At 33.3% G+C, this 23,586-nt stretch overlaps 3 protein-coding genes and 1 pseudogene across 6 annotated transcripts; 1 reads left to right on the top strand and 3 right to left on the bottom strand.

Annotated features, from left to right (window-relative positions):
* LOC109355333 (RING-H2 finger protein ATL56-like) lies at positions 798 to 1,610 on the bottom strand. Its single transcript, XM_019598439.1, has one exon. The coding sequence runs from the start codon at positions 1,405 to 1,407 to the stop codon at positions 916 to 918; it is 492 nt and encodes a 163-aa protein (XP_019453984.1). The 5' UTR covers positions 1,408 to 1,610; the 3' UTR covers positions 798 to 915.
* Positions 2,931 to 7,201, bottom strand: LOC109355319 (glycosylphosphatidylinositol anchor attachment 1 protein-like). The gene is given in 8 exon segments (XM_019598415.1): positions 2,931 to 3,523; positions 3,525 to 3,822; positions 4,264 to 4,397; positions 4,486 to 4,864; positions 4,866 to 5,330; positions 6,187 to 6,277; positions 6,816 to 6,907; positions 7,009 to 7,201. Coding segments are annotated over 8 exon segments (2,094 nt in total). The 5' UTR covers positions 7,101 to 7,201; the 3' UTR covers positions 2,931 to 2,980.
* On the bottom strand, positions 9,107 to 10,915 carry LOC109355325 (annotated as a pseudogene).
* LOC109355289 (E3 ubiquitin-protein ligase XBAT32-like) lies at positions 12,935 to 18,293 on the top strand. 4 transcript variants are annotated; one of them, XM_019598390.1, is made up of 11 exons: positions 12,935 to 13,243; positions 13,699 to 13,924; positions 14,023 to 14,082; positions 14,277 to 14,348; positions 14,631 to 14,800; positions 14,887 to 15,047; positions 15,685 to 15,743; positions 15,860 to 15,906; positions 16,478 to 16,618; positions 17,243 to 17,334; positions 17,559 to 18,293. In XM_019598390.1, the coding sequence occupies exons 2-11, from the start codon at positions 13,730 to 13,732 to the stop codon at positions 18,086 to 18,088; spliced, it is 1,527 nt and encodes a 508-aa protein (XP_019453935.1). In that variant the 5' UTR covers positions 12,935 to 13,243; positions 13,699 to 13,729; the 3' UTR covers positions 18,089 to 18,293. The 4 variants fall into 4 exon arrangements, with proteins under 4 accessions (XP_019453935.1, XP_019453918.1, XP_019453926.1 ...); XM_019598373.1 differs by having other exon boundaries at positions 12,936 to 13,197; positions 13,462 to 13,924; XM_019598381.1 differs by having other exon boundaries at positions 12,936 to 13,197; positions 13,367 to 13,924.

Genomic DNA, 23,586 nt, shown 5'->3' with positions numbered 1-23,586 from the left:
TGTTTTATTGCGAGTGGAACCCTAATTTTGTAGAAGAAAAGTATTTTTTGCTCCTCTTTTTAATAGGTGCTGGTTTTTTCACTAGGGTTTTAGGTAATTTAACCTCCCATTCTTTCCCTTCTACTTAACACATTGATTTCCCTAGGCCATGTGATTTTTAATTGGTTATACCTTTCTTCTTCCTAATTCCAGTTCACATGTTCAATTGCTTTCATGTTCTTCATCAGCATACAACAAAATTGCAAGACTTCCTAATTCACGAACATTCTCCATCTTTTCTTAAAAAAAAAAATTTTGGTCCCTGATCGTTTGCCCCATCATCTCTTTATCGATTCTCTTAACAAAGTTGATTGAACCCAATTGACATCATCTTCGTGTGGTTCAATTTTGTGAGATACAATTCTGTTATGGCATCCAACTCTAGAACCTTTAATACTCTTATCGTGATTATTAATTAGGAACGTGTCTTTAATATGATCTATTTTAGTATTTACATATGTAGGCTATAAACTCCTTATATATATTTTTTCCATAGTTGTAGCGGTTGTCCCGCTATCTCGTCGGCAGCTATCCGGGATTGACTACCTAGGGATACCTTCATATACCTTTTACCCTATATCTTTCAATTACTTTTATGATTTGCTATATCAACTATTTGAATCTGATATGTATCTTGAATCTATCCATGCTTTCTAGTCCACAGTTCCTAACTTCAAACTTAAACTATCACTCTAACATCGAACCAAACCCAAAGGGTAAAAGAATGGAAAAAAACATTATTGCAATTGAGCCATTCATATGAGATACTATATCTATATATATATATTATTGAGTAATTAGATAAAGAAAGAAAAAGACTGAATGTTACATAGTTTCCATAAAAGGAAAAATCACAAAAAGTTAAACTTACACAAACTATAATAACATGGTGATAGCGTTAGTGTTATTGGTGCAATTCCAAAATAGCCTATCATCCCGAACTGGAGCATCCGCATCAGCATTGAATCGAACAGGTGTACGGCAAGTAGGGCAAGCAGCGACTTTAACCAGCCACGTGTCAACGCATCGGCGGTGAAAGACGTGGCCGCAACCGGCGAGCTTCCGGCACCACTGGCCGTTGCGAAATCCGTCGAGGCAGACAACGCAACGGGATTCGGGAGCGGGTTCGGATCCCCTGGAGACGCGGAAGCGCGGGAGGCTGTTGAGGTTGCGGGTGGGGTTATGGCGGAGGCGGTGGAGGGCGCCGCCGAGGAGGAAGACGTGGAGGAGGAGGAAGGCGGCGAAACCGATGAAGAGGAAGAAGAGGGAGGTGAGGAGGAGCATGATGATTGGTTTGAGGAAAAGGGAGAGAAGGTTGGAGTTTGGTTTGGAATGAGGATCGCCATGAATGGAAGAAGGAGGAGGCATGATTGAATTGAATTGAATTGGGATTAATTAGGGTTTGGTGAATGATAAAATAAGATTTTGAAATTTTGATTCAAGAGATGGTGATGATGATTGATGAATGTGGCTGAGAAATAGGGAATGGAACTAAAAAAAGGTGTGTGCATATCTCAATTTTAATTTCTAAATCTGGGGGCGGTACAATGTTATTCTGGACCCTCCTTTTTCCTTTCTATTGGGTTTCCTTTCATTTAATACAATAGATATTTATGTACCACATTTCTAATATAATATGTTATCTCCACAAATATTTTATTATATCACCACAATATTTATTTATTAGCCACATTTGTGTACTTTCAGAATCAGGAACATAAATTAAATACTAACTATATATATTATTTGTAAAGTAAATGATTAATAAATAAAATGATACAGGATGATATATCATTTTTCTTATCATTTTTCTAAACTAAAACATATATTTTTCATATAAGAAATAGTTTATTTACCATGCATAGAAATGATGTGTTATGATCAAATACTTTCTTATTAATGATCAGTAAATTATTAATATGTCATTTTATTATTAGTATTATGAATTATAGACTTATTTTATCTCCTCATTTTTTTGGATAAGAAATTAATCTCTTTTAAAATTCGTAGTTGTCCATTCTAATAAGTGTTGTTCTCAGGAATTCAACTTTTGAACTTGAGATATTACTTCTTTCACATATTTGATAGCCTGACCAAGAATATAATAAATATGTAATGAATGCATAAGATATAAAATCAGGAAAAATTCTAAATTACTAAGGTATAAGCATTCACACTATCTTTCACTTTCACTCTCCAAATTACACTTTCATTTCGCCCTCACATTCACTCTCAAATCCCACAATCTCCCCTCTCAATGATATATTTTGGTGTATTGTAAAAAAGATTTATACCACGTTCACATTTAAAATCACTCTCATTTCTTTTTTAAGTGAGTAAGTGGTGCTCAGAAAATGGCAAACAACCCATGCATCCGAAATGCATTTTAACAAAGTAAATGTTAGCTGGTATAAAATTTAAAGGGACTAGTTTTTATAGAAAAATAACATGTTTAATATACTGAAAAGTGATGACTTAATCTTTCACACAAATCTTTCTTTTTTGGTTGAAGAAGGTAAGTCTTCAGGTAAGTAATCAGTGACTAGAGGTTAACGTATCTTTAAAGACTAGAGGTTGGTTTGTTCTGATCAAAATTCCCAATGGTTGGAAAATAAAAGATTAAGTTGAACAACTGAATGAGGCATGTCAGCTAGGAATATGATCCCATTTTGCTTCAATTAACTATTTAAGGATCACTAAGCAGAAACTTTCAGCACTGAGATTAAAAAATGCATCTTTATACAGTTAAATTTGCATTCTAAGCTATTAGTTTGAAGGATTAAGACAGTAAAAGGATGATTGAGATCGTTGAACTCAATGTTGTGATTTCTAAGAAAACTTTGAAGAACTACTGGAAGAGAAAAATGATATGCATTATAAAGATGAAAGCATAAACATCAAGATAATAAATTGCTTGTCCCAACTAACTAATGGTACAAAGTCAACAAGGATGGAATAAAATGTGAATACACAGTGCCCAGCAAGGTAAGTGAACAATGCCTACATAGAGGTAAGTAGCACTGTTCCATGTCCAAAGAGATTCCAACCAGTTCCAATACTCACCAGCATTAAAACCATCAACATCATCAAATGCCACTTTCAATAAAACATATGCAACAGGAGGAAATGCAATAAAACCTAAAACAAGGTTAAAACTGGCCCTAAGTAAAGTTCCCAGGCTCCTAGCTAGGGCATCAAGCTTCAACGGTCGAGCCATGAGACAAATCGGGACGATAAATAAAGCACTGATTTGTGCTGTAGCGAAGTTGATGACTGACATGAGAGACAAACCCATAAAAGCGGCTGTTATAGTTACTGATTTTAAGCTGACCCATTCTCTTTTCTGAGGTTGAGATGTGGAAGCTTCAAAAACCGGAGAACCCAGTATCAAGTACAAAATTAAGAGGCTAAAAGCTGATAGGAAACCCCACAGTGTAAAGTTGGTTGTGGGAGTGGAATATGGTATTTGACATCGGAAATATGGGAAGCAATGTGACAACAATGCCCCATAAATGAATGACGAAAACCTTTTGGGCTGAGTTCAGCCATTTCCAAGATTTGCGGCTGACATCAACTCCAGTGGTTTGAGGAGTTGTTGATTTACTAGTATCAGCGTGGAGAGATGCTGCAACTAGTGGAAGTGGCGCAACGAGTAATGCAAATGGAATCATGTAAACTCCAATTGACACAAACTTACTAGGCGATGTTAAGAGGTACAAAAAGAATGACTGATGAAACTTCTCGAGAAAGTTGTTTATTGAGAGTACAACTCCTTCAATCAACCTGAAACAAGTACGAAACACTTTGTCTAAAGTGATCAAATAAAGAGAGAAGGATCTTCTGACTAATATGTGCTTTAAATTGAAGTTCATAAGTAGTAAAACACAAGTTTATAAAATGTTAAATCTCAATAACATTCTATGAAAAATGAAAAGAACTGCATGTTTCTGAGATTCGCAGTTCTCAACACAAGCACAACTCCCACAACGACTAAAAGAAACAAAAATGATACCACCTAATTAAATTACCTATTTGAAAGATTTTTCTTATCTAACAATTTATGAAAGTTCTGTTCTGGAGTTTCTTCACAGTAACAGTTTATTTATCTAACAGTTTTTTAATGAGGAAATGGTGATGTTAAACGGTTGAGAACTGAAGATTTTAGTTTTGCAGAAGTAAAATTACCTTTTCTTGAATCCTTAAATCTTATATTACTACACATACCTTCCACCACGGAGAATGAAATCATTGCGCCTGATACTTTTAGTAAGCGAAACTTTTGGTGAAATTTCCAGAGTAATTGCATCAACTTGATAATCACGAAAGGCACCATGAGGACCAGTAGGAACACCCAAACCCTGAGCAACACGGATAAAGAATATTCATAATGAGGCCATGGGGTATATTATACGACACACAAGTTTTAGACGGGTAAAAGTGAAGCACCTGGTAATACAATGAACTTGCCAATGTAGCAGTGCCCTCGACATATTCACTAGCAGGAATACCAAATTTCCACTGAGGATTTAAGCTTCTAGCAATTTGTCCAACTGATTCAAATATAACACCCAAGGTATTAAGCCACCTCAAGCCAAGTAGAGACCATATCTTCTTTACTTTTATCCTTAAACCTTGTTTGTGCACTGCTAGATAATTTACGATGTTGATAAGGTCAAGGTTTGGCATCTGCCCATTGGATGCCTCAGCATATATATTAAGACTGTCTTCAATATGGTTACCATCCTCTGCAACTTTAATCACTAAGGCTGCAGCCATAGTCCCTGCTCGTCTAAAACCACTGTAAAATTTCTTATTAACATAAAGCTTCAAGAGTAGTATTGCTCTTATTACATGTTTCACTATCAACCATGTCGACTCCATAAACAGGGTTGTGATATTCTGTTAGCCAAGCATCCACTGCAGAATATTCTCCATATCGTGAATCAGCCACAAGCCATACAATATCCTTTGCCAGCCAAGTAACCCGTGAAAGCAAAGAGAATACCGAGTATGCAATTCCCAAAGACAGAGCCTCCCCCACATCGTTTTTCACTGGATTGTAAGGCGTTACCAAGACAATAGTTTCCTTGCCATCCCCACGTGGCGCTCTAATAATTCCAACCGTGTTGATTGCAGGTGATGAACAATTCAATGTTTTTGAACTTATGCCTGAATCAGGACTGGTAAAAAAGTGCAAGGGATGGAACCGATTTAATTGAGGATAGAACTTGTGATACGTGACTTCAGCATCCAAGCCTGACATATACTGCCCAACAATCTTTTGACTTTCACTGCATTGAAAAACTGAGTGAATCTTTTATTTCTTTTTCATGTAATGTTGTATCTTTTTTATATTAGGGCATAACCGGTAGAGGACTTAGGATCCAGAAGTTCACTAACTGCTACCATTAACAACATTGAAGGAGGGGGCAATAACAGGGAGTGGGAGAATAAAAAAGATAACACATAATGCTACCTATCAGCTGAGGGATTATTTTTTCTTGAAAAAATACAGGCGTTGCAAAGAAGCCCGGGAGAAGAAGACCAAGGCAGCTAAAAAGCACCGATTTTCCGTGAGGATATCATAGATATAAGAATAACATAAAAGCACATATTTAAATTAAAAGAGGAAAATTTTAAAAGTTAGCATGAGCCATAGTAAGCATAATAGAAGTTATAGAACACGAACATTTATCTAATTATTTTGACATTCACATCTGTAATAGTATGAAAATTCATAATGTAAATAAGTTATAAAATACAACTTTTTTTGGAAACAAGTTATAAAATACAATTAAGTGTCAGCGAAATGTTTGATGCAGATACCTAAACGCGACAACTTATTTGAAGAGTTTATGTTTAATAGCAAGGCAAAAAGTGGGAGAGCCTCGGCGCAACGGTAAGGCTTCTTGCCTCGTCGCCTGGAGGTCATACCAACATGGTTTCAAATCCTGGAAACAACATATTCACTTACGAGGTTAATGTCACGTACATCTATCCTCCCAGACCCCACTAGATGAAGCCTCATGCAATAGGCCATCTTTTTTATTCTTCATAGCAAGGCACACCACAAAAGAAAGTAACAACATATAATATAAATAATTGAAACTGCAGGTGAAGGAAGAGATTTGAGAAGAAGGAAATTACATGGGTGATCTCAAACCCAAATGAGTTAAGTCATTGACCAATTTATTTGCTTCAGAGGCATCTTGAGTAGACAGCATGTTGTTTGCAGAACCTGCACAATAATGAATAACAGTAGTTTCATATTCGAGAGCTCAAGTAAATTCATAGAGGTGTAGAGAATTCAAAACAAAAGCTCGATTCGTGCACATGTATCAAAAATATTATTTCAAAATATATATACTAGTACCTAAACATAGGTTAATCACATATATAAAAATAAATTCATCATTGTAACTTCATAACAAAACAAATAAAGGTTATAGATTATAAAAACAACTCAATATTTGTCCCAACAATTATATAACTTTTAGTTAAACACTTACTTTATTTTGGAGTTTTATAAAATAATACTAAAAATGTAAAACTAGCTTGACAAATTCTATATATAAACATAGAAGTAACTCAATCTAAATATTAAATTTTGAGACTAAGTTAATGTAAAGCATAGGCTTGTAATCTCCTTAGTGAAATAGGTAATTTACCATTTTGGACAAGCAAGGGTGTAAGAGACTAAAAAGTTATTGTGTTTGTGCAGGAATAGTAATGAAATGAGAAACAAGTGAAACCAGTGAGAGTGAGGGTGAGTTGACCTGGCATGAGGGCATTTTCGGAAATGTAGGTGTTCTTGGCCAGAACTGGGAGAAGAAGAAGAGCAACAACCGCTGCTATCAAACAAATCACACTGCAAATTGAAGAAGAAGAAGAAGAAAAAGTTAGTTTATCAAAATCCAAAACAGTTATTCAGTAATTGTAATAATTGAAAGGAAATGAAGAGAGAGTGACCTGAAAAAGGAACTATGAGAGATGAGAAAAATCCCCAATCGCACGATTGGTTTTGTTCTCACCTTCGCCATTTCACCTTCTCCTTCACCCATCTCTGCTAAATCAGCGACGTCGTTTCAGGGAAAGGTAGATTCATGAGGTTAAGCTTCACTCTATCAAAGTTTGTATGCGACATCGTTTTAGAATGATCATGAGATTTATGTTTTGTTAAGATGTTTTTACATTAAATGCAATATAATTTTTTTTGAAATGCAATATAATTTTACTCTACATATAAATAAATATAAGAACCCATTTTTGAATGTGAGACTCCAATAAAAATAACTTGGAATGAAAAATAAGCTAGGTTGTCCAAGGATCATAGAATACTAAGTTTTTAACATCTAAAAATCATTTTAAAAATAATTTAATTGGAAATGAATTTTTGCATTAATCCTAAATAATCTCTTAATGTCTTTCATTTCTCACATATGTTTGTGATCTGTTTTGCTCAATAGAAATGTCCTCAAATAAATGGATAATACTAAATAAGCAAATATGTAAAATTTGTAAGTTCTAACGGCAAAAATATATATGTATACCTATAATAACTCTAGATGCCCAAAATATAGCATGCGTAGTGATTTTCTTTAATACTACCATTTTGATTGTATAAAACAGTACAACGTCTTGTCGAGGCTATGTAACTAATTTATGTCCTGGTCGAATGGAATAGACATAGTTGTGGATTCATTTGATTTTTGCCATTTGAAATTTATGCTTCATATGAATGGCATAAAGCAAATTTTTTATACTCTTCAATATTTGTGTTCCACAAATTTAAAGTACCAGTCAATTATCAAAGTACATTCAATCAGAGTGTAAGTAAGAACAAGAAGAATCACACAAAGTTAACAAGTGATGTTTTTTTTTACAGGGATCGCCATCCAAAAAATCAATAAAGGACTATCATATGTTTGAATGGTACAATATAAGTATACAAAAAATGCACATTATTGTTATTTATTGAAGAGGGTGTTACATGGATATGAGAATCACTTGTCCTCAATAGTGTCATGGATAAAAGAAATTTTTAAAAAGTAATAAAAAACTTGGAACATTGAGTGAGATACCGTTTGAGATAGATAATATCTATCTGTGTTACGTGGTGAAGGGTTAGGTGCAGAAATTAGAGCTGACATCAACATCCAACCGTTCACGTGATCCTATTAACATCACTCATCAATGTGTTAGCCTAGTCATTGGTTACTTCCTCTTTTCACAAGCTTTTTTGAATATTGCTTGCTTCTATTAAATACAAAGACATGCATGCAATAAAAACTCCCTTGCCCATCAATTTCTGCTGAGCTTTCTCATTCAAGACAACATTGATTAAAAGTGAAGGACCAACCAGTGGACTATTATAGTAGTTAAAGTCACAAATATGATTCATGGACTAGTAGTTTACACATTTAGTAAAATTTGAACATTGTGCACTTGTCACTTGTATTCATGGCTTTATTACAAGTTCACATTTCCTCCGGGTCACTTTCTTCTCATAAAATTCATGTGAAATGAGATTTTGTTTGAAGTTGATAAGTATGAATTCACACATTTTACTTAATCAGGATTAGATACACTCACCAACAATGTGTTGGTTTAGTAGTGTAATACTTCACTAGATTCCAAGGATAACCATAAGGCCATGAGTTCTATTTCTGGGAGACACTTGTTGGAAGGGTCAACCACATACCCTGAAAGGTATTAGTTTCTTATACATAAGTGATGAGATATATTTGATATACTCTGAAAGATATTAGTTCTTTATATATAAGATGATGAGATATATTTGATAGTACTAAAAAAAAAGAATAAATGGAATCAACTTAGAAAGGGAAGACAAACTCACATAAAAGATGTTCAATGATGGCACCAAGTACAAAAATAAACCCATGTTAAATTTTTTATTTTTATGTTTCACTTTCAATTGCACATCCAAAAACAATTCAAATTTGAAGGGTTTGTCAAGTTACAAGAATACAGTTACCAGTACTAAGATTATAATTTATAAAAAGTATTTTACAAATATTGCATGATTGTACTATTATCAAGTGAAAGCTGAAATCTGAATGCCTGAAGAACTATGTGACCATTGAACAGGGAAATCATGAAGAGAAAAACAAAACAATCTCTTTAAGATCCCACAACTCATTTCACCTTTTCTCTCTTGCATCTTTCTACCACCAATATTCTACCTTTAACATAACAAATCAATATTCCAGAATTATATAATCAAAGGAAAAAATGGTTGCAATAAGGAGAAACTAGACATTGGAAGCAGAAGATGAATGAACAACCTTATTCTGTCTTCCAGTGAGCCAAAGCAAAGTCCTTCTAGCAAAAGAAGTTGCTCTAGCTTGAGAATCAATACTATAGGCAACTCTGATTTTCCTCATCATACCCAAACTCATTTCCTCCATTCTCCCATTTTCCAATATCCATCTCAGAAATAGTACTCCTTGTGTCAAATTTTCCATTCTTGGCCTTCAAATCATCACTGACTGCAGCTGGGTACCGGAGCGAAACAGCCCTTCTCGACGAATCAGCCGCAGCCGCAGCATTAGGCTTCTCCTTGTTTCCTCTCAGCCAAATCTTTGATACAGAAAAACTCTCTTTTCTGCTCTTTCCAATAGATGTAGCACTTGCATCATCAGAGACTGCAAATTTGAAATCTCTTTTTGATTCAAAGTCACATTCAGACATTGCAAGCCTGGGTCCTGGTATCAAAGGCAACACACACTTCTTCTCACTTGATTGCTTCTTGATTGAGGTTCTTATAGGTACCTGAAGTGAAGAACTCTCATCCATAACATAAGAAAATGACCCCATTGAAAAACACCTTCTATCATCTATATTATTGGTGCTACTACTTCCTTCACCACAATCAACAACATCACCATCCACATTCCTAAACTTTCCCAGCTTCACAGTCACCACTTTTTCCATAACATACCCCTCTAAAGTTGAATCAGGAATAGGATTCTCATTTGAAATCAAATCACCTGATTTCCTTGTTAAATCAGTTCTGGTAGATCCAAATTCACTACCACCAAAACATGAATTTGCTGTTATAACTGAACTAGTTCTTCCAACAACAGAAGCAGTAGTAGTACCCTCTCTTTCAAGACAAATCTCCCTAGAACTCTCACTCCCAGATTCTAGAACAAAAACAAAAGGGGGACATGTATTGTTTGAGGAAAACTCAGGGATCAAGCAAGCTCTACAAAGAGGACAAGTAGAGTGTGACATAAGCCATGTATCAATACACTCCATGTGAAAAGCATGGCTACACTTTGGTAACAATCTAAGCTTATCTTCAGGCTCAAATTCACACAAACAAACAGCACAATCAAAAGGGTCCTCTAATCCTATAATGGCTTTGTAATTAAACACAGGGAGGGTATCAATAAAAGACTGGTCAACCCCAGCATCATGGAGATGGAAAAGTTGCTGCAATTGGCCTTGAAGTGCAGTAACATTATCTAAATCATGAGGGTCTCTATGTTGAGCTCTACATAGGAATCTAACAAGGAGGTTAAGCAAACCAGAAATGAAGAAAACAATGGCTAGAATTATAATAATGAGTAGTATACTTGGACTAACCTTTAGAACCTTATCATTAAAAATGAAAGTATTAGATTGAATATTTGATGGGGAAGGTGGGTTTGACTGAGACATAAAATAAGATGCTTGTTCTGATTGAAGCAAAAAGACATCACCTTTATCATGTAAAAAGCTTTTGGTCATGTTGTAGTTGATGGTCAAAGAGAATGAGAACTTACCAAAGGCTGCAACTTTATTTTTATCAAGTGAAAGAAGGAACACAGAGATTGCAGATTAAGAATATCTGGTGCTGTAAAGATCACGAGGGAGATAAAGACTTGCACGAAGATGTATGAACATGAACATAATTAATTAAATCTTACCAATATATTAATTTGTTTTCATATATAGTAATGGAGAGAATGCTCCTCTATATAACTAGGCATTTACCTTAATTTGTTTACCATTTCATATAGTATTTATTGTTTTAGAAAACATTATTAATTATTTTTAATGAACCTCATAAGAAAATAATACTCCAATGCATTTGGTTTGATTTGGAAATGGAAATCCTCTTTTTTCTTAATAATCATTTTATAACTTTAGTTTGTGTTGGGAAATGCTAGCATATAAGGGAACTAATAAAAAATCATTAGGACTGTTTGGAATTAGACTCCTTTCTCATACTGGACTTAGAATAGTGAAACCTAGTATGTGAGGAGACTAATCAAGAACTAAATACATACAAGCAACCAATGCCAAAATAATATATCAAATTAAATTTTTAACTTGGTAAACTTTTCCTAACAGAATAAAAAATCAGGATTGCTTAAAAAAAGGCATTATAAAATATAATGAGAACAAAAGAGTGTTTCTAACTTAATCACTACTAATAAAAGTGAAAAATATAAACAAATAAAAAGTATAAAATAAGTGGTAAAACCCCATAAATAAAATAACAAACCAAAAGTTGGAGAATCTAACCATAAATAAAACGGTCACAGCTTGAAGAAGATCCTGTAATGTTCCATAAAATGGAAAACAATTGAACAAATTAAGAAGCATCGAAAAGAAGTTAGCATATATTATTCTCTCCACAAATGGAAGCCCTGATCGTGAACAAAAGAAAGATAAAAGTCATGTCATTTATTTATACTTCCAGCCAATTAAATTTTATAAAATAATATTAAAAAATTAATTTTTTTTATGATTTTTCTTTTTAATTAAAATTTGATTTCTAATTAACTTGATACACAAAACAGAATATGAACGAGAACAAATGATCACATTCAAATGATTCCTAGAAAATATTAATAACAATAGCATAGGGCAAGATGCTGAATGTTGCGTTTATTTAATGAGTCAAGTATGATGAAGTAAAGAAGATAAGGACATGTAAATGCAATCTGAAGTTTGTGTTATGTGTATTCTAAAATTTTCAATGTATTCAGGTGCCCAAAATGAATATTATTATTTTTCTTCTTTTCTTCTTATCATAAGTGGTTATTTTCAAACATAAAATTCCTTTCTGATATTATTTCTTCTGTTTCAGTAGGGGCCTAGCTTTTGATTCTTTTCGTTTATAAAAAAGTATTCTACAAGATAAACAATGAGGGTGCTGACTCGAATTAAATGAAATAACATGGGAGGGTTATTTAGTTGTCATTTTAGAAAACATGACAGATTCAAGAAACTTAAAAAAATTAAATTCAGTGGGAATGATAGAGGAGATAAAGTATTTTTCATTGTTGGCAAATCTTTTTAATATTAAATAGAATTGTTTCTTTTTGTATTATTATTACTACAACATTATCTTAGGTGGCCTCATTCATGCATAAAATTGGTGCTATTTCACCACTTTATTGAGGACAGCCTTTTGCTTCGTGTTTCATGGCATGATCTTTATTAGGGGCGAAAACGATTGAAAGGACCCAAGGCCTTTTTATTATGTTGGGTGTTTTCACGTTTTCAAGGGTCCTTTACAACTCCTCTATATTTATTTATCTAACCAACTAAATTCATTCATATACTTAATAACTTCAAAGCTCAAAATTAGTTTCATATACATTCTATATATATATATATTTATGAAATTATGCATGAGCATAATGGGTCATCAAATATAATAACCATGTAAATGATATCAAATATACCGTAAAGATTTATACATATCAATATATTAAATAAAGGAGTGAGAGAGATCTAAATTGGTAGCCCTCCTTGTTTGTCGTAAGTAAAGAGAGGGTATAAAGAAAGGAACAATACAACTACCGAGTTGACTCTCTAATAATACCCAATCATGCTGACATGTCATTTTCCCTTTTTGTTTCATCCTTCAATGTACTCATTTCATAATTTTATAACAACATTTGTCACCCCTTTTGTATATTTTATTTATTTTTAACTATTTGCCACTTTAAGCTAAATATCTTTCTCCCTCATCAATCATTTTTGTTATCAAATAATTTTTCATCCCTTTGGGTCATTGAGAAGATTCATTTTTTAATCTTCTCCTATATACACCAAAAAGGATACATTTTTAGCTGAAAAGAACAAGAATTTGCACATTGATATCTCTATCTGTGTATTAAGAGAGAAACTTTTGAGGTGGGTTTGTGGATTGTGTTGATAATATGGTGTAGATTGTGCAAATGTAAGAAATTGGTGTCAGGTTCATTCATTACATTATATTAGAAATTATTCACAAGTAGAATAAATAGTGTTTATTTTTTAATAATTAGTTATGTATCTTTTTTGGGTTTCTCGAAATTCGCAGGTATTGTGTTCATATGTTAAAAAGAATTGATTTTTAGTAGTAATAATATTTAAATGTGAAGTTTTTGAGTGTTGGCAATTTCAATGGTTGCACAGGTTTGAAGGTTTCTGTCTCTAACCGTACGAGGATTTTGGGCTTTGACTTTTACAACAAATGCTTTCCGATGTTTGTTTTGAGTTGTTGTTAATTTGGTCAAAGGAATGAACCTCTGACAGAAAAAGAGATCTCCAAAAAAGTCTTTATTTTCAGAATTTGTGATTGATCATTGATGATTTCATATCGAATGAATTTGTGAGGTTGTGAAGGAATCCTGCTTTCAATTTTGTGAATAATCAATTTGGATTGTGTTGATTTGAGAGGGACATGAAGTTTCTGAGCCTTGTGGGTAATTCTTTTGGATGTTCTGCATCTGGTGAGCGTTTAGTTTCTGCAGCAAGAGATGGTGATGTTCAAGAAGCCAAGGCCTTATTGGAATATAATCCCCGGCTTGCAAGGTATTACACTTTCGGAGTTCGCAATTCTCCTCTGCATTACTCTGCAGCTCATGGACACCATGAGGTACTCAATTCAACCACCTCCAATCTTCATGCTTTTTCGGTATCATCATGTTCTGAATTATTAGTTTTAAAAAGGTATTCTGTTTTGGATTGATGTAGATAGTATATCTCTTGCTTGAGTCTGGAGTTGATATTAACCTCAGGAATTATCGTGGTCAGGTGATTCATATTATTTTGTTTCAGTGTTTTCTTCACGAAAGTTTACGGCTTAATCGTGTGCTCATTCTGATAGTTCATTGTTTAGAACTATCAGATTTATGTGCAAGGCTGCAAATTTTGTTGTTTTGGATATGAATAGCTCCATATTTCATTATGAAGAGCCAGTTCTTTAACTTACCTTACATGTTTAACAGACTGCATTGATGCAAGCTTGTCAACATGGTCACTGGGAGGTGGTTCAGACCCTGATTATTTTCAATGCCAACGTATGATACTTACTCCTAAACAATTTTGTATGTTTTATTAACGGTGAACCTTAACTACTGTTATTAAGGTATTAGTCAAGGAATCAAATATAGAGACTTTACATTGGAAATTGGTGTATCTAATATTCTAATATATTGAAAAATCCAAAACTTGTGTTTACCTATGAAAACTTTCCATCTTTTGATTCCTTTACCGGTGCCATGCAAGACCGTTTATTTACAGTCCGAAAAATTCTTGTGGAGAATGAGTAGTAAAAGATTAGCTGTTAATTTGGATTGCAGATTCATAAAGCAGATTACCTAAATGGAGGTACCGCACTCCACGTGGCTGCTTTGAATGGCCATACCAGGTGCATTCGCCTCCTCCTTGCAGACTGCATACCTAGCATCCCTAACTTTTGGACTGTATTACAGACTGATGATCATGAATCGACCATTGAATTTGATCAAAGGTACTCTCACTCAAAATTCCTCTTGCCGTATGCATTCTAAACTGTTGTACTGATATAATTTTGTATTTGAATTGTTGCATGCAAAGTGGTCTTCATGAGGTAATTAACAGAACTGCTGATGGAGGCATCACTGCTCTGCATATGGCAGCATTGAATGGGCATGTTGAAACTGTGCAGTTACTCTTAGACTTGGGAGCTTCAGTGTCTGAGGTTACTGTGGAGGATGGAACTACAATTGATTTAATTGGTAACTCTTTGGCAAATTCTTGTTAGTGTGATAAAGTGATATCAAATATTTGGTTTGTAAAGTCAGAATTTATATCTATGTAGATTAATGCCACTACTGTTTGTTGATTGTTTCCATAATCCTTGTGCCTCCATGCTTATGATAATTTGTGATTAGTCATCAATATTGTTCAACTAAAATTTGGAAGGAAAATCATTTTACACTTGCTTGGTACAACTAAAATTAGGAGTGGTTGAATCTTGAAAGAGAAATGCATCTCATTTCAGCCACTTCCATCTTCTACCCGGCAGGACGAACCAAGAAGTGAAAACTAAAAAACCTTTCAATCTCACTCCACTTTCCTTCCCATACTATCTTCCTCCTAACCTACTAAGTAGTATGCTAGTGAGTCATTGTTGACTATATACATTTATAGAGTTCAATCAGATGGAAAGAGATATAGACTAGATGTTCCTTCCTTCTACTTTATAGTAGAAAATGAAATCGCCGTTTGTCATTTTGTCCATCAACTATTCTTGTTTGAATTTGGCTCCTTGTGCAGACTAAATTTAAACTCTATAGTATAGCCTGAAAGAAAGTGTTTGGGTTAATTTATATAGTTTTGCCTCTAATAACTGCTGCCTGTTCTTACTTGCAGGCTCTGGGAGCACTCCTCTCCATTATGCTGCATGTGGCGGAAATGCACAATGTTGCCAAGTGTGTTTTTATTTCCCTTTATAAGAAAACTATACCTTTGGAACTTGAAATATATTATTTTTCTACATTAACATGTTCCTTTCCTTTTCCTTTTGTGTATTATTTGTTTGGTACAGCTTTTGATTGCCAAGGGTGCCAATCTGAATGCTGAGAATGCAAATGGGTATGTATCAATCTCTTTCTATTACTTTTTGATGTCTTATGAATTTATCTTATATACTAACAGGCATGCTAAAGATTAAATATTTTGGTCCAATAGTTGATTGAAAATTTAATATTCTGCTAGAGGAGCCAAACAACTCCATGCACCATTGTCTTCTAACTTGTATCAACTTAAATCGAGCTCACTTGGCTTTTCGCCAGAAACTTAAGCTTGATAAAATTTTGGTCAAATTGTGTTGCTTATCACTTTGAAGTTTAAATTGAATCATCATCATTATATAAGAATTTTGTGTATATCTGCATAACTTGGACTTTCAAGTGTCTGTTCTTTTTCATTAGAATATGCATCTAGGATAATAGTGTCTTCTGATTTTGTTGTTTTAAAAAATCCTTTGATCTCTGCTATGTAATTGTCAGAAAAACCAATTGAAACTGTCATAACTTTAGTGATTATGATGCTTTGTTGCATCTGGAGGAAGCCACCTGAGTTTTTATATCATCTCAATCACTTGTTTGCCATCGGTGGGGTTCTAACATTTTGGCTAACTCCTTATATGATTTTTGTTTTGAAGATGGACCCCGTTGATGGTTGCTCGTTCGTGGAATAAAAACTCGCTAGAGGATATCCTAAAAGCACCTCCAGCAGAACACTTAAAAGTGCTTCCTTCACCATATCTATCTCTTCCACTTATGAGCATTGTGAAAATTGCGAGGTATGTGTTGTTGAAGGCATCTTATTCCAGCTCATCCAATTTCTTCTTATCAGTTTATAATCATGTTTAATATCAGCAATTCTGAATGCTATATGCTATGCTCTTCCTTGGGAAAACCAACTATTATTTTTTTCTTTCTAAGAGATTAGCATCCATTGATTTTAATAAGCATAATTCTTTCCATGATTTTGTGAAGTCTGCACTGATTTCAAATCAACTAGCTGGTGGATTAAATGGTTATTCTTTGAATCTGGTGATAGGCATGATTGTTCAATAGTCATTGGTTGGAGATTGAGATTTTTACTGACAAAGTTTGATGAAACTTGGAAAATTTACTCATATTTATGTGTCAATAATATATACTTTAATATTCTTATTCATGCTTTACACCATGCAGTGACATTTGTGCAAAGTGAAGTATTCTACCAAACCATAAGTTGTTCAAAGCACCTAATTTGTGTAGTTTTTGTAATTAAGTAGTTCATTCAGTAAAAGACACACTACTGCATGCAAATTATTCCACAGCAAATGCTTCATCTTGACAATATTGAGTAAAATTGGCGTAAATTTTTATCCAATTGATTTGATTATACAAGTTGACTCTGTTGTCATCATTGTTAACAGAGAATGTGGATGGAGGACAAGTGAATTAGCACCAACATGCCTAGACCCATGTGTAGTTTGTTTGGAAAGGAAATGTATGGTTGCTGTAGAAGGTATACATCTCTTGTATTCGCAAATTATCATCTATTCTTTATTCATTTGTATAAATGCATGATTGCATGTAATGAAATGCCTTAATATGGAAAACCATTTTGCCTCGAACCTTAATAAATAGAAGGTTCGAGTTTCTGTTTCTTCAATTTTTGCTGCGAGGCATTCCATTACCCTTCTCTTCTGGTTGTATTCTTAATAGTTTCTTCTACTTGTGATAATGCAGGTTGTGATCACGAGTTTTGCACACAATGTGCATTGTATCTTTGCTCAACAAACTCTACCTCAACTACAGTTAACGGCCCCCCAGGTTCAATTGCTTGTCCTCTATGCCGCCACAGCATAGTTTCATTTGTGAAGCTTCCACACACAAGACCACTGACTAAGGAAATTCAAAGGACAGCAAATTTGTCTCTAACATTTTGCTCATGTTCAAGTGATGTGTTAGGGGATTCCTCAGACACCACCCCGTTTTGCAAAACACCACCTTCGCGCGGCGTCAAAACTCCCCATTCGAGATCATTTCGCTCCATGAGCTGCCATAAGTTCCCTTCATTCAGAATCAACCCTAGCCTTTGCCTGGGAGCAGATGTTAGCTCTTCCTTAGTTCCTTGTGGTGCAAGTAAGAACTTAAGGAGCCGTTTGGCTAGGAGTTCTGCTCCGGGTTTTAGGCGATCATCTTCCGACACAGAGAGGAGGAAAGCATCATGGTTTTGTTCACTCAATCAATCAGTTGCCACAGGCAGTGGATGCTGATTTCTTTTTGGTGTTTTTATTATGCTTTTCATTTACCCAATATCCTCAAAGTCCAATGTGCTACATTCATTATTCCAAAATATCATTCATTGTTGATATATATTGACTTGTAAATATTATCCAATTGTTCATCTGAGACTAGCATTTCTGCTTTGGCAACAGATTTTACACAACATTTTCTACAAAGTTCATGTTTCTATGCATTGGCCTGTGGATTTCAAAACAAACATGGAACTGTTCTAATTAAAATTTATGCCTTTCCCTTGTGATAAAGCTGATAGTGACAGTCTTGCTAATGAATAGAAATAATAGTATCACACTCTTCCATATTTTTCAACGCACTCTATTATATAATGAATTTAAGGAGACTCAGCTAAATTACACAAGTTCATTCTTAATTCAATGGTTTTTTAAAATTCAAAGTGTTACAAAGTGCACTTTAAAGAATAAGTCATTAAGGGAGTCATGAAGTTGTGTGATGGTTATGGAGAAATATTGGAGTAAAAAAAAGTTAGGAGTTCGTCTACAACAAATACTAACATTTATCAATAAAAAAGAATGAGTAAAATGTAATACACAATAACTAGTCCAAGGTAACTTAACTACTAGACTGAAAATACAAAAAACTTCACCGCTGGGTAAGTTATGCACACGTCACAAATTCATCATAGTTTGGTTGAGAGGTCAGAAGTTCAGAACCTAAGGAGCATTTATTCCTTTAACTCAGTTTTCAGGAAAATAATAAATATGTGCAACTAGCCCAGTATATAAATATATTAAAACTAAGGATATATAATGGTTCCGTTCCATTCATAAAACAAAAAATCGAACTTATATACTTCCTTTAATCATTTTACTTGTTTGAAACATAAAAAACTTAGTTTTTTTTGCTGGGTTATTAAAAAAAGTAGAAAACTTATATGGTTTAGGACTTTAGGGTGAGTAATGAAATGATTATGTTAGCCTGGGTATTAAGTTAAGTCTTGGACTCTAACTAACTAAAACATATACAATAGTGGATCTAATACATGTATATAATTCGGATTTCAAGATTTCAAAAGTGTAAAAATGTGAACAAAGTTGTAGGTGATTCCATTATATCGGTTTCACACTTTAATCTGAAACTAGTTACATTGCCATATTAAACAAGTAAATAATAACATGTTAAAACTTTTGGCATACGCGTGAATATGTCATGCATAATGCGTTTAAAACTGAACTCATTTTACCACTAAAACCAAATTAACAAGGATCATTTCCTTACATCTTTTTTTGACAAGATTATTCCTTTTCTTTTCATTCTCGTTAAACAACTTATACATCAGGAATGTTATTTGAAGTTTAAGTTATAACTGGAAAAATATGAACCTGAATTGAACAAAAAGAAAAATACATAACAAACTTGGACTTGTGAAATATAAATTTAACATAATAGACTAGGAACATAAAAGACTTGTACATTGACTTGTATAAAATAAATAACCATATAATCACATTGCTCATAAGTTACAAGGAAAAGAACACCATATCATAAGACTAAAGTATAAGCTCAGGAGGAATAGCAAAAAAATGACAAGATGGGAGTGGTTAACTTGATGAGAAGAGAAACTTTAGAGAGGAATGAAAGAGAAGGAGGTCATAGCAAGAATACAAGACCAAAAAAGCCTTGCAAGGTCAAGAAAAAGAAATGACATAAAAAGATGAAGTTAATATAGAAAACGAAGGAGTGAGTAAGAAGAAGGGGATGAACAAGAAAAAATTAAGAAAAGGGAAAAGGTAAACTAAAGCTCAGTTAGGATAGCACCATAAAAACTCTAACTCATGTTTTTTCTCCATTTGCTGTAAAGAAAGGCAAGGAATCTTGTGGCACTGCTCTCACAAGATAGTGGAAGATGCTTGATGCCATTTGAGAGAGATTCTTGAGCAGGTAGAACCAAAAGCATGTTGAGAAAGAAGTGACAAGTTTGAAATGAAACTGTAGGGTGAAGACAAGGTAATGTTATAGGAGTGTTGAGATATGATATGATATAAATGGGTAAGTGAAGGTGCATGCAGATGAGACTGATGGGGTTTATATAATGAAAAGAGAAGTTTGAAATAAATGAAAATATGACATTCCCAAAAATGTTGTTGTTTGAGTGAAACTATGAAGAAAAAGAACAGTTTAGTGGACCCAAAAACTATGAATTAATGAACATATAAAAAACCCATTTATCGTTGTCTATGTCTGTGTTCTGTTTCTTTGGCAGTGAGAAGTCTTGATTATAATCAGAGAAAATGGCGACTGATTTGTGATAGGGAAGTATAAAGGACAGTGCAGAGTGAGAAGCAATGTGACTTAACCAATTTTCTCTTCTGTCTTCTAATCTTTTACCTCCTCAGTCACGTTAAATTCAAAAGCATGTTATACTATATGAAATGCATGGGAATTCGTACTCAAATTTCTATCAAAGAGAATGGTGCAATATGGTGTTAGTATATCTACATGTTTGTCGTTGATTGAAAAATATATTTAAAATAAAATATAATTATCAAATATTTTTCTGACTAATCATAAGTGATATAAATTATTATTGAATATAAGATGTGCTCTTGAACCGGGCTAAAACAATATGGGGTCTGCTGCCTCTAGCTGCAATGAATTCTCTCACAAAGGTCAGTAAGTGTAAATATCAAACATATAATCTGTTGTATAACATGTGGGGCTATATTACCTAATAACATTTTTAATTAACCAATTATGTTATTTTGTTATTCTACTAAATAGTAGTTGATTAATGAAAAATGTGAATTACTTATTCCTTCAACTGTGTCAACTCAAATGATAATCAAAGTTGTCATAAGACAAGAAATTAAATACTGAAAATAGAAGAGGTTTGTAAAAGAATTGCAGGTATGAGTTTTATATATTATTATTGTATTGTATTATCTACTATCATTATTAATTCTTTAAAAAATTAATACGTATAAATAGTGGATAATATAATAACTGTGTATAAATCTTTACAATAATAATATATAATTAAAGCCTCTTTCGCTTTCTAATTATCTGTTTTTTCCAAGACGTTGAAACGTTGATTATCTATCTGCTTTCTAAGTGATAGTTGCTGCACTAAAATGTTGTTGGGGGTGGTAAAGAATGATTTTTCTTGAAGTAAAATTTTGAATTTAAGTCTTATAAATGGAAAAAGTAGGCATTCTCATAACTGTCTCATATATGAGTTTTTCCCATTTGACTTAAATAAATCAAAATTCAAAAGGAGGGTTTCAATGAAAATAATCCATAAGAGTCTGAGTCACCCACGTCTACTATACTATATTATATATATACATATTCATATATTTGGTGGAGAAAAAAACACAATACAGGTTGCTGTTTTAAAACATATACTGAACTTTCTGTTGGTTGATTCTGGATTTATATTTTCAGCTTTGTAAGTTGGTCCTTTCCCATATGCTATGCCATCACCATTGATGCCTATTAAAGCTTATATAGCCGTGTAAGAGGTAGTCTATTCCAGGTACCATTTTAGGGGTTTGTGTTCAAAAATGAAGAACGCTTAACCCATCAATTATAACTTTGATAAATTAATAAAACTGATATTTATGCATTAACCATTGTTCTGAAATGATGAACAGAATTGACAAGCTAGCTAGCATGATGGGACAAGACTTGGTCAATCCATCAATCTCTTGAAATCTCTTTTTCAGAGTTGTTTCTCTTTCTGTTCAGTAGTTGCAGCCGTCTACGTAAGACAAAGATTATGAGCAGCATGTGTCATATTACACGCATGTGTGTGTTGTGACTTATGAGCCTTCAGAGCCTTTGCTATTTCCATCTTACGAATAATAAATGCTTTTTCTGTTTTCTATTTTTCTCCAAATCTTTATATTCACCGTTATGGTTACGTGAAGGGTATCTCTCTTATCACCTTTTGTTTTTATGCTGAGACCAATTTATTAAAGCCTTTCGTCAACAAATAGGTAAGGGTTCAACTGTTTTATTTATTGGGTGAGTCACTTTGATATGGGAAGGAATCGATTCTGTGTTAAACAACATCATTTTCTAAATTATGTTTATATCAATTAAAAAATTATATATTTATTTTTTCTATTTTTACTTCATTCTTATTAGTGATGTGTATAATTTGAGACAATAAATAATTATTTTTGTGTTTTGTCCTATATATTTGGAAAAACATCATATATTTAACAGAATGAAAATAATTATATTTCTTAATATTTTATATAATAAAACAGATAAATAAATCACTAAATAAGTAGGTATGTTATGGACTAAGGAGGATCCGATAGCATTGGAGTAAACGTGACATAACGTTTTGTCCTATAACCTGAACTTCAAACGTATAAGAAAAATGTTATCCAAAATTTGTCTTATTTGTTCAAGCTGAAGTTCTAAATTGACAATAATTTATAATTGTATATCAACACATACATAATTATCAGAAACCAAAACTAATCGATGTGAATTAACATATGTAAGTGTAAAAATGAATGAAGATTGTATAATTTCATTAACTCTTAATAAAGGTAATGTAATTTACTCTTACTATTATTACTATTAAAAATTAGTTTCTATGGGATTGGAAACTTGTGTATAGTTGCCTCAGAATTGTGGGATTTGATTTACTTCAAATGATTATTATCTGAGTTAGCTTCATATTTTTCAGTTTCACTCTTCCCACGTTGATCTAAAGAAATTTTATGTTAATAACCAGACATCATAAAATCAATTATGATTAATATTACCCGTAATCTGTGTTTAGTGCACTTCATATGCTTGTTGTAGTCGATTTAGATTCCTTGGAGATATGAATCACTTTGTATAACTAAGAGATTCTATTATTCCTACATGATATCCCAGAATGGATTTTTCCTAGACCAAAAAGTGAGTAAACTCTTTTTCTGTCTTTCAGGCATAACAGATTTGAACGTTCATGTAGCTGTTAACAATGAACCAGAAAAGAAATCGTATACCAAGAGTGGGTTTGTTTATGAAGAGGATGAACAGTATTACCTTACTCTTGTATTAATCAGAATTATGAAAAGAATATCCATGCCTTACCTTACTCTTGTATCAAGGTATAATAAATGAGTTTCTTAAATGTCTCTATTTATTCAAACAATTTGAATTACTATCTCATTTGTGTGCATTAGTAGGTATAGAAATTTTTTGTATGTTCTGATAAATGTGAAATAAGTATTAGACAAATTTAATGATTTTTTGTAAAGTGTTTTTCCATTTTAACAAATCTGGCTGAACAGTATTATCAGTAAAACTATGATAATTTCTTACCATTGTGGTAAAATGATATTCTAGAATGTTAACAGAACTTGCATGACTGCATGAGGATATCTTGGCATAGGCATGGGTTAAGGTTTTTCTACAGTCAAAGACCATCCTCCACCATTCTTATAATCAAAGTTCAAGTGAAAGTCACACAAAATGAATATTTACTTAGACAGGAATAATCTGG

Source organism: Lupinus angustifolius, chromosome LG01 (assembly GCF_001865875.1).
Source record: "Lupinus angustifolius cultivar Tanjil chromosome LG01, LupAngTanjil_v1.0, whole genome shotgun sequence".
In the NCBI taxonomy this organism is placed as follows: domain Eukaryota; kingdom Viridiplantae; phylum Streptophyta; class Magnoliopsida; order Fabales; family Fabaceae; genus Lupinus; species Lupinus angustifolius.
The sequence above is the reverse complement of the archived record's forward strand: the minus strand, read 5'-3'. Positions and strand labels throughout refer to the sequence as shown.